This window comes from Anas platyrhynchos, chromosome 4, assembly GCF_047663525.1.
Source record: "Anas platyrhynchos isolate ZD024472 breed Pekin duck chromosome 4, IASCAAS_PekinDuck_T2T, whole genome shotgun sequence".
NCBI lineage: Eukaryota > Metazoa > Chordata > Aves > Anseriformes > Anatidae > Anas > Anas platyrhynchos.
In genome coordinates this window covers 18,840,323-18,855,563 of record NC_092590.1, presented here as the reverse complement: position 1 = coordinate 18,855,563, position 15,241 = coordinate 18,840,323, and the positions used below count along the sequence as shown (strand labels likewise).

The 15,241-nt window shown below is 46.4% G+C and overlaps 1 protein-coding gene and 1 long non-coding RNA gene across 5 annotated transcripts in view; both read right to left on the bottom strand.

The window, feature by feature from the left end:
• SHROOM3 (shroom family member 3) overlaps positions 1-15,241 on the bottom strand; it is a 143,456-nt gene that overhangs the window by 51,115 nt on the left and 77,100 nt on the right. Inside the window, exon 1 of one of the 4 annotated variants that reach the window (XM_072038009.1) lies at positions 8,039-8,199. The exons of the other annotated variants lie outside the window; for them this stretch is intronic. Coding sequence (XP_071894110.1) covers positions 8,039-8,184 — 146 coding nt within the window. The 5' untranslated portion in view covers positions 8,185-8,199. Of the gene's footprint in view, positions 1-8,038; positions 8,200-15,241 lie in introns of those variants that run through there. 4 annotated transcript variants of the gene reach the window in all.
• On the bottom strand, positions 1,121-5,361 carry LOC140002537 (uncharacterized). The gene is made up of 3 exons (XR_011809344.1): positions 4,475-5,361; positions 3,492-3,564; positions 1,121-3,389 (listed from the first exon to the last, which is right to left on the bottom strand). It is a non-coding gene; the product is annotated as an uncharacterized lncRNA (long non-coding RNA).

Here is a 15,241-nt window from a genome sequence, read left to right as displayed (position 1 = left end):
AAGACCCCCGTAAACAAAACCAGTCCCTCCAAAAAGCCACCCCCCTCCAAATTCATGGGGCTGGGAAGGGGAGGATGCTGCAGCTGAAGGCCTGTTTTCCTGCTCACTAATAAATTTAGTTTACAGAAGCCTTTGTGGGTCCCTTTTAAGGTTGTTTGTTGATTAAAGCGGCAAACAACAAACTTAGCCTTAATTTATGCTTCTTTTAACATTTCAAGCTTGGGGAGGATGCTTTTTATAGGAGTTAATGAGGCAGAATAGGTTCTTTATGGGAAAGATATTTTCTCACCAAATTAAAACCTGTATTGAAAATAAAATAATGAGATGAAGGTGGCTTTTCTTTCAGAAGTAAATAAATCTCAGACTAGGAAACTTCTCACGCACTTGGAACTGTCCTTATCGGAGAGATCTGAGAACAGCAGGTTCATAAGATGTTCTCTCTCTCTTTTAATTTTGCCTTCCTCCTTTCACCAAGACAGTAATAATGCATTGTTTGCTGAAAACAAGCAAGCAGCTCTACTATGTGAAGGCCCAGCAAAAGAGAAAATGTCCATCTCCTTCCCTTTGCTACAGTGAAAGCCCACAGCACCGAACCATCCAGGCACCCCGGGTACCCGAGGGGGTACGCAGGCAGGGCAGAGAAATGGGCCACCCCATGCCACTTTATACACCTGTGTCGGTCGTAAAGTATCTCCTAGCAGAACCCCATGCAGGAGATAATTTTCCACATTAAAACCTACCTGCTGCCCCAAACCTGCTGTGTTTTGCCAGTTTGGTGGAGTGGCGAAGCAAAATGAGGTACCTGAGTGTGCAGCATTGGCAGCTCCTGGCTGACAGGAGCAGTCAGCACAGGATGCTATGAACACACAGAACAACGTCCCTATGTGACAGGAGAGCACTAACCCTGGGTCCTCTTAGCACTGGGAAAGAAAGCCTTCCTTTCATTCCAAGCCACAAGCCACTTGAAGTGATAACCCTGCTTGTCTTCACCGGAAAGGCTGCACAAATGCGAGTCTCGGAGGTGTCAGGTCAGGCTGGGGTGCTCTTTGCTGTGCGTGGTGCCATAAACACAACTGCACTTTTGAGCTATCCTGTTTTCCAACAAAATCTCAATACTCTCTGTAGGAAAAAGTAAAAATAAAAAAAGAAAGCCACCTTCTGGCTTGTTGGTTACCAAAAGGCATTTGAAATGTTTTTCTTCCTAACTCATCCTGAATTTACAGGTGCAAATGGGGCTAAGCCTGCTCTGGAGCACGATGACAGTATTTTCTCATCCATCTTTTGACATCTGTAGATGAGACACGCGTTTGCTTGGGACTGCAGGAGCTTTGCAGCAGCAGGAGGAATCCTGCCCCTGCCCTGCCGCTGCTGGCAGGCAGACACAGCACAGATAAGGCCGGTGCACCTGCGGCCTGAGGAAAGCTGTGGCAGTGCCGGCCACCTTATGCAATCAAGCAACAACCCACCTCAAATTTCAAAGCAGTTGCAGCCACCCAGCCCCGTCACAGACGGGTATGAATGGGGCTGTTTTCATATCTCTTATGCAAATGTCTGGGAGGACAACAATGTTATCCATTGTTAGCCACAAACAGCAGGATTTTATCTGGCGCTGGGTCCTGGTTCCTGACCACAGAAAACGTATACAAAGTATAGTTAAAGAAACTTGAGCCAATGGACAGCCACTCCCCATGAAACCACACGCTGTAGGAATGAGAAAAAGAACTCAAGAGGCAAAAAGAAGTCAAAACCTGGGGAAATTCCAGCATTTGGTAATGGCTGGGGAAGATCAGCTCCTGCAAACCCCAATGCTGTATGCAGCTCACCTGCAGAGCAAGGGTGTGAGAGAGAGAAATCAGCTACAGAATGAATAAGAGTTGAAAAAAGAAATGATGCTTTCCTTCCATCCCATGGAAATGTAACAATAGTGCACGCGCATTATCTACAGACATCTGTCCACCGAGAGGCAGGAAAGCAAGGAGAGCAGAGAAGTCCCCAGAGTCAGGCAGGGAGAAGACAGGATATCAAAAGGGGAGAGGCTGTCTGGAGTGAGCTGTGTAAGATGACAGCATCTCAAATATCCAGCAGGAAGATTTGCAAGCTGTGCGACTATGGAATTGGCAATGTGAGAGACATGCTGGTGAAGGAAAGACTCTGATGTCACATAAGCTGGATGAACACATTTCCAGCAGGCTGCAGTTTGGAGGGTCAGGAAGCTAAGCTTCTTCATTAGATTCCCTCCTGCTTGCTATCCACACACCCACAAAGTGCAGCCTGAAGTCCTTCAGTACACTGAGCATCACTTAAATATGTTTCCTAGGCTGTCCTGCTGGAAATAAATGAAGAGAAGATCCTTCATCTCAGGTGCTGTGGACACAATGACTGACACAAAGCTGCCTAAATGAAGGGAAGACCTTATGTTCAGTACCTACAGCTCCCCTCAGTTATGACTGCTCCGAAGGACCACAGCACTTAGCATTTCCTTTCTAACTAAGAGGTATGAACTAGACTCCAAGTCAGACTACATGCGCCAGCGTATCTTCATTTTTCTTCTATCTCTGGTGATGCTGGAAGGGAAAATCCCTGTGCTGACCTTGCTGGGTAAAGTTCCAGTTGCCCCAGTCACGAGGGAGAGGCACCTGGTTGCAGATACAAACTGCAACAACCACACCGTGCTGTGGGGCAATGACAGCGGGCTCACAGACTTGTAGGTTCAACCCTGTGTCTCAGGTGGACTCCCTTTCAGACACGGGTTGTTTCACCTTGGAATGGGACTGAAACGACAGCTGGTCAAAAATGTACAACAGACACCGGGGCTGTTCAATGAAAGGCCCGCAGGAAATGTTCACTGATTTACTTATACAATTCAAAATAAATTGAACTCTTCGGGTTTTTTTTTTTGGAATGAAATCAGAATCCTCCAGATTCATTCTCCAGATGAGTATTTTTTGTGCATGTCACTGAATCCTCTAATTATTTCATACTTTGAATCATTTGCTCACTTCTTTTAAAGAACCTTCCTGCTGTCAGTTCCTCTACTGCATGTCCAAATCCCTTCCAATTCTCTCTGAAGTAGTGCTTCCAAACTCTCTTGTCTTCAAGAAAGGATGCAGCAGTTGAAATCAAGCAGCTTGTAATTTTTGGAATTGGTGATACTAAGCTACATCCTAAAAAGCATGTTTTCACCCTAACAGGGGTGAAGAGTCAGTATCTGAAACAAGAACGCAAACAGGTTGCTACAGAAGGAGAGGGGAAGGCAAGCAGCTGGTATTTACATGAGAAACCGTGGTGCTGGAGGCCTCCAGCCCAGCCCTCCACCTTGAGTAAATACGTGGTGGTGTTTGGACAGAACTTCTGATCAGCTTAATAGGCCAATGGATGTCACTGTTGCCCTACATAAACCAAAATGAGAAAGCAAAAAAATAGATAATTAAAACAAAATAAGAGGGTTACAACAGAGGGTTCCCAAGGGCTTCCATTTCATACCCTCTAACCTGGTGTGCTGGTTAGGCTGGACAGCTTCATCAGGGGCTTCATACGGACACACGTAACATATCGTATCGTTAACTGCAGAGATAAGGTCAGGTTAATAGCTATGTGTAAAAAAGGAAGGCTATTGCCAAGGCTAACAGAGATGCAGAATGGAAATCAGAGGCATCTGTGTACAGACAAGTAGGGCTTGCACAGCAGGCAGGATACCAGTTTCTGCTCTGCTCCATGCACCACCACTTCTGCAAACTGCAGCAAAGTCAGAGGAAACATTGAGACATTGCCCCAAAGGCTGAAAATTGGGCTAGTTTTTATTTGTCCCTCTGCATCTTAATAAACCTACAATACAAACTCATACATTTGGGATCTGAAAACAAGGACTTGGTCCTTTGAATCTGAAGCAGCCGTTCAGATACTTAGAAAATCCACACTCACAACTGAATGATTCTTGTCTTCGAGGCTTAAATAAAGGCAGATTTTCCCAAGCAGTTACCAGCGTCACGGTTCCTCCCATTTCACCAGTTCATTTGCGACTTCTCTGAAAACTCAGCAGCAAGAAGCATTTGCTGGTACGTTTACTAAGGAGGATTCAGGCTCGTGCAGCATGACGCTCACTGCTAGGAGAAATTAGGTCACCAAGAGGCTACTGCAGTGACTGCCAGAGATGCAGCTGCCGTATTTCTAGGTCAGTGGTCACTTCCACGATAACGGCTTTATGAAGGTTTAACCAACAAATGGAGTTTTTGCTTGTGTGTCCATGTGCGAGTCAGTAGCCTAATGCGATGAGACACATCTAACATCTAACTTGCTGTTTAAATGTGGGGTAATTTATACTGAATTACTCAAAAAGCTCAGGGAAACCAGTGGAGAGGGGCAGACCCACCAGAGCACAGAACAAAAGAAAAGTATGCCCCATCTTCATGTATTTGCTGTTCTAACACCTCCAGGGAAAGGCACGTGTCCACAAACAGTCCCATAAATGCAGTACCTGGCCTCCGACTGTTTTAAATTTCAGCTGCTTTTTTGGGGTAGCTGCAGAGCAAGCCAGCCATAGGGAAAGCTGCTTCTTACAACCTGGTGGTGAGTCCATGGCTTCCGTCCTGTGGACAAAAACTTCTGAAACATTAACCTATCCGATAAAGCTGTGAGTGCACTCCCACAGCTCAGGTTCTTTTAGGATACACTTCTAAATTGCATCATAACCTCTTTGGGCTCAGTTTCATATTTAACGTAGGTAGCGTGCCATGCCTACAAGCTCATGTTCCAGGTTTAACGTGCCCTCTTGGCTTGTTCTGCTTCAGAGTTGCTCTACTTTGTGTGTTTTTGCTGCTGTTCTCTCTCCCACCCTTTCCATCAAACACACTAAAAGGCATTTAGCTTAACACCGAGTGAGGAGCACTCTCGTAATCTGCAGCTAAGTACTGCTTGCACAACTCTGACGTAAACTCATGATGATGAGTGCCCCACTGCTTCTGTAGCTTTTGGCAGGATCCCAGTACCCTGACCACCAGGCACACAGTCACCATGAAGTCACCCAAAAATGGGGACACAAGTTTTGAACGGTGCCTGAGAAAACAAAGAAAAAGGCATCAAAAGATAGCATGAGTGTGAAGCTTCAGATCCAGATCTAACTCTGCCCGAAGGTGGGAGCCGTGATCTCAGTTCCTGCTGTGTACATGGACCCTACCTCTGTGACAGGGGCTCAAGGCTACTGCAATTTGTTCCCTAAAAGGAAGAACACTATTTAAACAGGGAAAGGCAAGTGCCAGAGACTTGCCTGAATTTAACAGGTCTGGGCGCCAAAATGTACTTGCTATCCCTCAAAATCTTCTAGAGAGACTGTGTGATATGAAGGACAACCCACGTTCTCACACACAGTTCCACAAACAAGTACAGTGCAAATCAACCAAACGGAAAAGGGAACCTCAACTGCACTGATTCAGCACTGGGAACATAGTGCAGCTACTAACCATGGAAGTGAAAACCTCTAAGCTAGCAAAGGTAGAATCAGATCAGCACATTATCATCACCAGGTCTGCAGGCCAAGTACGTTCTTAAAATAGATCTGATGTGTCACCGACCAGCTGTGCAGAAGCACAGAATCGCATTACCCTGGTCTGCTCTCCAGCAATGAACCCAGTCTGAGACATTTCCAAGATGCTCATGAAATTATTTTTTTGTTATCCTACGAGCTCCCTTAGGAAAGTCTTCTTGCTCTGTCTCAGAATAGGCTGAGCTCTTTGAACTCTCTCCCATGAATAGGAATCCTGCGGGTTGCCTGTTTGTAATGAACAGGAACAAGCCTTTGGGAATGTCCGTGTCATGCACTGCTGCTAGTTACTGTTTGTACACGCTCCGAGGACACAGAGTATTCCACAGAACGATGACTCTGTCTTCCCCACCCTGTTATTAGTCCTCTATGAGACATCTCGCCAATTACTTCCTAAGATGAGAACTACACTTATCACACATGTAAAGGCACACTTAAATTAACCTCTATTTTTTTAACTTTCAAAACCTCCAGACCTAAATTTTAAGTCTCTACATTCCCTTATACAACTGAATACAGTTTTGCTTCTCCTGTAAGAACCATGTCAGTATCTGCAAGTTAACAGGTCTCAGAAGCCTTCCCCTGGCACTTATGAATGCAGTGCCACGTATGAATCTCCCTGTGGTTTACACACCTGAACATCATGGATTTCACTGTTGCTGAAATTATGGAGAGAAACGTTTGTTCAGCTACATCTCCAGACTCTACTCCTGCAACATGTATTATAAAGGCTTGTTCTTGCTCCTAGTTAGGTCAACATTACTTTGTGAAGCCTGGTTTGGATGCTTTCTTCACACGGGTGCTGTCCCAGGTGGTGCAGCAAAGTCTGGCTGCAAACAATTTCCTTCTCTTCTTCCTAGGCATCCTTTGTAAGAGCTGGCCCCAAGCTCTGAGCACCTTGCAGGTGCTCCAAATTGCCAAAGAAAAGCAAAGATGTGGCTAACACCCTGTAAAAAAAGGCCGAGGCTCAGTTCAGTGGAAGGCAACAGTTTCTTTTAGCATCAATCTCTCAGGAGCATTGACAGGTCTTGCCGCTTTGTGCTGACTGATTTGCTCAGCCCTTTTGCAGTGACAGGTTCAGAACCTCCCCTGCCATTTCCCATGGCTGTTATTCAGCCCCGTATTCTGACAGAGGCAAAGCCCTCTGCTACGGTTGCCCCAGGAGCAGCTCAGCATCACAGCGCCAATGCTGCGATGCCGTGATGTCAGGCACGCTGTGCTGTCAGGCAATTAAGCTCGTTAGCTTCCATCGCTAACAGAAATTGTGGCTTGTTTGCGTTGGAACGGGCCAGGCAGAGGAACTCGCACTTAACACATAAGGTAAATAACAAAAATGAAGCACTCAAATCTCTAAGTGGGGGAGAATGACTCAATCTGGAGTCAAGTAGAACACCGAAAATCTTAGACATCTAAATAAAAATGCCTGGCTTTATGTATGTCTAAGCTGCAATTCGTGATGTTTTCCTTGGGATTGTCATGGATATTATGTTCATCTGAGAGCTCAGCCAGTTGTATGTCAATTCCCAAATACTTGGACCCCAAGAAAAGTAGCGTCATTTTATAAGGTCAAGACTGAATTATAAGCTATGGCATTGCTATAAAGCAAGGCTGCTCCACACCTGGCATCATTGGGTACTGACTGCTGTTGGGTGGAAACACGTAGCACCACCGTGGCTACTTCTGCATCTCTGGGAAGACCAAGCAGATCATCTTCTAGAAGAAAGACTGTAAAGAAGACCCGGCTGTGCTGGGTCTCAAAACCAGATCTCCCTGCTGCTTCTCGTGCCTCAGCAAGCGACTGAGCCACATGCCCCCTGAACAAACACACCAACAGCACGGCAGCAAATACTGCGCACTTCACGTGGCTGCTGGTCAAACACTCAAAACGAGTGAACACAGGACTTGTCTGAGTGATCACCTGCAATCACCTCCCAATGTGCCGGGGTGCTGTCTCACCATCCGTGATGAGGTATTTGACAGCAGAAGCACACCACCACAATATGGAGACTGAGAAGCCTTTGCAGGACCGTGCACAAGGTAAATGAAGAAAGCAAACTGGCACATCGGCAGGACCATTCACACGTTGCTGCTGGTGGACTGGGGTAGACTGGAACTGCTTCACAGAAAAATGCCATTTCCTATGCACTGCTGGTTGCCTCAGCCCAACAGATTTAAGCCTGTGCTCACCTATACAGCTTCATGCTTAAAAGAAGAAGAAAATAACATAAACCTGGATGAGAGGCGACTGCAAAATTCAATGTCCCAGCTCACCACGTCTCTGAGCGTCCAGTCCCTTACAAAACAAGGCAGAGAGACAGAAGTAGAAGAGAAATACCCGCAACGGGCACCAAAGGGAGCAAGATGAGGAAGCCACAACACAAGGCCTGCCGGGGAGCGCTCTGCAAAAGAACTGGTGTGCCCACGTGGGGCGCAAAACTCCAAATAAACTGTAAAAATCACCAAAACCCAAGCTCACTACACCCGCAGCGCTGGGGTACGCACCGTCGCGACGCAGTCCAGAAGGCCAGGATCTTCTTAAGCGCGTGCAGATTTGACTGCATCATGAGGCTGCCGTCAGCGAGGAGGGTGAACGAAGCGCCTTCACCATCAGCGCTGCAGGTTGTGACGGGGAAGGTGAGGCTGCGCATGGGAAGGCAGGCCAGGGGCAGGAAGGAGAGGGAGCCAGCCTTGCTCACCCTTTTAACAGGCAGCCGCTAATGACAGAGCTCCAGTGGCCAGGAGTCAGACAGCCAGAGCTTGTATGCTCACACTGCGCTAATTGCCATTGCTGCAGGCACTGAGCTGGTGAGACGAGAGTAAAAGAGAGCAAGGTGACTAAAACAGGGAAGGAAAAGCAGGAGGCATGTAAGAGTGAGCAGCTGACTTGTTTGTTCCCCCTTACAAAAGCACCGCCACCGTTATGAAGCTAACGGGAGGCCCCCGTGTCTTAGGGATCCCGAGCTGGCAGGTGCTCCAGCAGATCAGTGCAGCCTCGCAGACTTGCACAGAGGAATGATGATTTGTCCCAGCCCCGCACTGACAATTCCTTCTCGGCCTGAAATGTTCTAATTAATACCTAATTTTAAAAGCTGCTATTTCAGTTTCACGGCAGAGTCGCGGCTCCTCTGGAAATTATAATAAAAACAAACGGGGCAAGACAGCAGTTCTCACACCTTTTCTGGTTTTGATCAGCCAACCTGTGTGATCTCTTGATATTCACAAAGAGAGATTGGAAACAGATTTTACTGCCAGTTTCACAACCACACCTACAAGTGCTCCCAACCCAGCCCTTACGTTGGGAACTAAAGGAGTTGGAGTTGGGTAAGAGCCTGGTCGTTCCTGGCTCCCATACTGCTTCCTCCAATATTGCCTCTTCTCCTCCAGTGATGAGAAGCAGTCCTGGGAAAGCCCCTTCCCTCCCTGCACGGAGCGATAGTGTGGTGCTGACAACTGGGGGAAAGCTGTTGTAACTCTGGTCCCTGTTCTCCTTTTCTGATGCTGCTTCTCATCTACACCAGAGGGGAAGAGAAAGAGATTGAAAAGGCAAGGAGCAGGATGTTGAAACTAGTATGGGAAAAGAGAAACCACAGAGGAGAAAGAGAAAGGAAGAAAGGGAATCCTTATGAGGAAAGGTCACCTTATGGCATCACACATGATAATCTTTCTGTGCATATTTGGTACCATCCTATCAAATTAAATCATTAATTTTCTCACCAGGGAAACCATAAAATGTTTACGAAAATGATTTCATTCCTTATTAAATTCTGAAGGTCACTGGCTCAGTTAGGGCCATCATGTACCCATCTGCATTTAATCAAATGAGATTTTCCTGTAAGATGGGAGTTTTCAGCCATTCCCCCTGTTCCAGAATCTGAAGCAAGTACAAATTGTTGGACATACAGGTCCTATAGATAGGCAAGTAGAAGCACTGCAAAATGTATAAAGACCTTCGAAAGGCAGGTGCCTAAATTCACGACCTGAGTTTCAAAAATGCAAAGCGGTCTGCAGAACCCATTGACTTCAAGGAGCCCTGCTCAGGCTTTCAGGAATTTTGGAAAAGGAAAGGAGATAAGGATCCCTTTTTTACTGAAAGCTTGGCCTGTAGGGCTGGGCTGGGCTGGGCAACAGGGCTGAGCAAAACGAAAGTGCAAGCACATTGCAGTCTCGGCGCCGGAGCTCGCAGTAATCCAGCAGTTTAAAGTAATCCTCTGTGCTTGCTCGGGGGACCTTGCTGTGGGACAAGTGTGCTAATTTCCCCAAGCGAGCTCTGCCCTGCCCTCCCGCTGTCCTGCTACACTGTGTATTTGCTAATTCATGGCTATTTTCCTCTCCCCATGCAAGGGCACTGTATCTGCTCACTGCATTAGTAACAGATCAGTCCACTCTGAGCCTAAGTAATGATGTGCTGAAATCCAAAATGCTTTCTTTAAAGAGCATACAAGCAGCAGGGCAGCGCGCTCCTTTGATCTCCAACCTGCCCACACAGCTTCCTGCTCTCCTGATCACTGCTGATAGTCAACTCCTTGGGACATCACAAAGCACAGGCCATCATAAAACAGGAGGACCAGAAGCAAGGAAGGTACCCATAACCAAGGTACCAATAATCCCACTCCAGAAACAATACATCTGCTCGACACCCCTAATTACAGCCAGCCAGGACACATTCAGAAGCCTGGTGCTGCAGACAGGAATGTTTTTAATTACATTGGTCCCTTGCCTGCCAGGTAGCCAGTTGCTCTGTCAAGTTACCCAGGTATGGTCCCTTCTCTTCATCGTACACATCTCTGAAGCTGCTAATGCTGAAAGCATCTGGATTAAAGATCACTGGGGACACTAACCATGGCCTTGCTAATAGTGCCCAACAAGACAGTTCACTGCACAGGAAGGGGAATGTAATGTGCTCTGGTTCTTGGCTCCAATTTGCCAGCTCCCATAAAACATGGGAGAAGAAGCAGGATTTGCCTCTGCCACGGGTTCAGTTCAGGTAAGCGGTGGTGCCAGTACTGGGCATTTCTCAGCACATGCTGCTCTTCAACGTTCACCAAGCCATCACTTCTATTATAAAGAGAAATCCTAAGACGCAGTCGCAAAGGTAACCGTGATGTTGAAAATAAAGCGTGGTTCTTGGCACACACAATGTGACTAGGAAATGCATTGTGCAACTCCAAGGAATTAAAGAAAGCCAGCTAACCACGAGTGAAGCAGAAGCACTCCAGCAGCTGGGAAGGCAGCACAATATTTGAAGGCAACGTAAACTAGAGTTCACTGCAACATAAAAGTTGTGCTTGGCTTCTTAACCTGAATTATTCTGCGTACCGAAAACATGAGCAAGCTCTGATTCAATGCTTTTTATGGTAAGGAAGAGTCCATGATCTAGCACACATGCTGTGACATCTCTTTTAAGAGTGCATCCTACTCAGCGAGCACCTCTACCAGTATTTTTCACCCAGCTGAGACTTTTTTATTGTTTTATGGATAAAGCATGGATTGTTATAAATACTGACAGTGTTCGAGTTATGTGAGCACGCAGAAGACACAAGATGTACAGAAACTGTGGCCAGCTGTGAAATGAAGCTGCAGTAATTAAAACACTACCAGCCATCCCCTTACTATTAATCCTAAAGCAAAAGCATTCTCAGTACAGACTGAGAGCCAGCTGCGATAAACACATCTTGGGTTACCAGTGCCTTCCAGCGGGGCACAAGTCCCTCGGAAATGCCTTTCATCTTGATCACCAGCCTTTCATGTCTACGGGAACAGCTCATCTCAGAGGATTTCACCAAAGATACTGACTTGGTGGCTTGATAACCAGAGAACTTAGAGGGAAACTCGAATTATGCAACCTGTCATAGTTGACAGTCTCTGTATTTCTAAAGAAATCAGCATTTCTTGGCTTTTTGATATGATGCCCTACTTCCAACACAACTTTTCACTCAGTTATCCCACAGGCAAAGTAGTTCACTCTTGTGCCAGCACTTAGGATCCTTTTGCAGGTCAGACCCGTTCCTACCCGTGATGCAGAACAGGAGCACGATCTTTCTTGCCAACCTTCTCCTGCACCCTATCAGCCTGAAAATGGAAAGAGCTATCAGCTTCTACTTCTGAATCCTAATTCAAGAGGGTGCTTGAAGCCAGTGCTGGCTGTTAAGCACGTGTCTGTGCTCTGTACGTGTGCTTCATTTGCAGCACGGACTGAAGTCCACAATAACAAGACACACACATGGGCTCAGGGTGACAGAGAGGCTTACGTGCTTTCCTGAACGCAGGAGGCTGAGGTGCCTGTCTGATGAGAGGCTGAACAAGACTGTGACCCTACTGTCTTGTACACAACTCTGCTCAGCAAATTGCGTTCGGCAGCCTCACAACCCATAACCAGATGGAAAAACATATTTTTCCTTCCAACAGATAATCAGATGTTTGCTGAGGGCACTGAAGTTCCCATCACACAGCCTGTTTTCTTCCTTCTGTGTCACAGCAAAACCCTGATCCTGTGGAGGCAAAATGGTTTGTGAGAGGAGGGCATCTCAGGGGCAAGATCTTGTTACTTCCAAAGATCAAAACCAGAGTTTTCTTTGGTCATTAGACCCCACATAAATCTTTCTCCTCCAGAAGTGTCTACCTGGGTGATGCATTTTGCTTAGAGCAGTGGTAGTGACAGATCTGCACAAGCTCCTTCTCCTCTTGGAGAGGTTTAGCAATAAAACGTGAAGCCTCACAATATCACATCAAAGAAATTCCCGACAAGTTCATAGGGCATCACAGCATGCAATTGCTGCTAATCTTTCTTTAGCAGCTTTCTTCAGCCTGCTTACTGCCTTTGTCACAAAGTTCACACCTGGTAAGTTTCTGAGTTACCTGTCACAGACATTTTTCCTTATTTTTACAGCTAGTTTGGGGGAAAATAAAGGCAACGTGGCATTCATTGCTTCCAAGACAACTCAAGAAGGCACTTGTCCTCATGCTAATTCTGAAGTGCATGCCCAAAAGCTTCGCTCAAAGCGAGACTGTGATTCCTTCTGCAAGTATTCATACATAACTGATGCTGCATTAAAACCCCGTCTGTTAATTTGGCGTAATGTTAGCTACGAGCCTTCCTGTTTCCTGATGGCAGAGATGAAAGGCAAAGTCAACGTGTACAACAGGAGCCTGGCTGCTAAACGATCCTGGTCCAAAGTTTTCACGTGTTTCTAGGATGAAATGAAGTTTCCATCTAAAAAGAAATGTTTTATTTTGAGTTGACAACACCTCTGATGATGTCCTACCTCTTCTCTCAGGCAGGTAAACTGTGGTGAACGTGTGATATAGCTGTCCTGAAATCCTCCCTTCAAAAGGTAGTAGGACAGCAAGTTACTAAGATTGGAAATATTTTGGCTTTGATGCTAGGAGACCTTTCAGCACAAGAAATGCAACAAAAACTACAAAAAATGACAGGAGAGTATTTGGAGTGGCCTGGATCTCCAAAGTCCAGATCAAGACCTTTCCAAAGGCCAGACATTCACGGTCTTATTATTCCCTGGTGCATACTGAGTTAGGGGAAATACACATGCCGTGCATACAGTTATTTCCCATTCACTCCAGAATAAATGAGAACAGAATCAGACTCCAAAGTAATTGCTTGCGAACTGTTAGTAAACGCTCTCTGTAAGGCTCTGTAAAGCCCTGAGCCACCCATCGTGCATGTGGTATTTATTTTAAGGGGATAAATAATGCAGGGTGGAAGAAAAAAATCCCACGCAGTCAACTCACAACATTCCAGAGTTATTTACCAGTGGCTTTTTTGCTTCTGTTGCCTTTTTTTTTTTTTTTAAAACAGTTAAATAGTGTCCTGCTTGATTCATTAGTTTGGTCTCCAGTGAATAACTGGAGGTTTTTACACATGTAGCAAAGATATCCCAAGATGTAATTGTAGGGATTTGTGTCACTTTGATAGCTGCTGTATGTACAGAGCTGGGGCTTGGGTTTTTACCCTCTTTTCCATTTTTTTTCCCTGTTGGTGAGAACCGAGGGAAGGCAGCAACAACCAATCCCATCATGGGCTCATTTGTCCTGCTGGTGTCTCTCACCCCACAGTGCATCTGATACATTTTTCAGCACATGCTAAAAAACTCCTCAAGCTGACCCTGCGGTGTGCAAGGTGCGGGCAGCGACTTCCCGACACTTCTCAGGACTTGCCATCGGGGGAATTCTCATGCCCCACCACCCACCCTGAGCAACCTTCACGACAAAACAAGGCTGAATGCCTTCAGAAATGATTCCGGTCAGAGCAAATGTTGCACATGTTTTATCACCCGGGAAACTCAGAAACTTTCCAAGAATGAAGTTATGGGAGCCCGGCAAGCCAGGGGGCTGCAATGCACTGTCTCTCGCAGACAACAAGGCCTCAGTGTCAAAGCAACAAGACCAAGGGCAGAGAGGGAGGAGGAGAAAGGCACCCTGAGAACCTGCAGGACACTGGTTACAAACAGGTGGCTGAATACTAAAGAAAGAGACACAGAGAGAACAAGCAGCAAGACACAGGCATGAATGGAATATATTTTACAGGCTGGTATGAGGAATTTAAGGAATTAAGAAGGTTCTTTCTTGTTTCCCAGCCTAGAAGAAATGTTCAGTCTTTAATTATCGCTCGTCTCGCTGATGGAACATAAATCCTCAAGAATTCCCTTCTGGGGGACTCCACAGTCTTTGACTTACCTGACACATAGAAAGAATTTGATTTTGTGCCTGACGCTGCTGTCAGCAAATGAGAGAAGCTGCTGTTAGAGGTTTTAGCCTCCTTTGTTAATCTCAGTTTGAACAGTTTGAGGACTTCAGGCGGATTGGCATTAAACAAAAACGTCCAGTGTGCTTTTGCCCTAAATTCCAGGGTGCTATGCTGTGACAGGAGTGCTGGCTGTCACCTCTCTCTCCCCCTTCCTCCAGGACGTGGCCTCTCTAGCCAAGGGCTTGATCCTGCAGGGCTGTGTGTCCTGTCCCCCCGCGAGTAATCCAGATCACTTCAGTGGATCTACTCACATTCTCAAAGCTGATCCTGATCTTAAAAGCTGGATCAAAACAGAATGTTTGGCGGCACACAGGACTGAGCCACTGGGGAACCAGTGATTTCAGTAAGCCTTGCAGCTGGGTCTGCTGCTCACCCTCATGGCAGCACTGCAAGCAGACGGCATGCCTGCAGTGATCTGCCGGCACTTTGCGCTGCGTTAGAAACTCCTGATTGCAGGCAACGTGCCCAACAGAAATCCCCAGTAAGCACCAAAGGTGGTGAAACTATGAGTGGAGCAATTTCCAGACTCTGGGACAGGTCAGAGCCAGACTGAAGTGTAGATCATGCATTTCTGGCTTACCTTTAACTATGCCAGTGCTTGTGAGTAAGGAAACCCTCATGACCTCCACGCTTGGAGCAGCTCACGCTGAACTTATGGGGACTTGCTTGGGTTTCAAGAAAAATCTTTAGCTTGGGTTTCAAGAAAAATCTCGTTCTAATTCACCCTCATTTCTGTTGGAGAAACCCTAATGGGTTTAAAGACAATGTTAGATGGAAGATCTGTGGGGAGTTAAAGTCCCTGTTGTTTGTCCGCCTGCCTTTAATCTCCAGCAGTGCAGAATGTGTTTTGGTTTCTGCTCTGGACCTCTCGCTATTGTAACAAAACGCATGGGCTGGATTCTGCCCCATTTGCTCTGCCTGTTTCCTGCACCAGGGTCACAGGA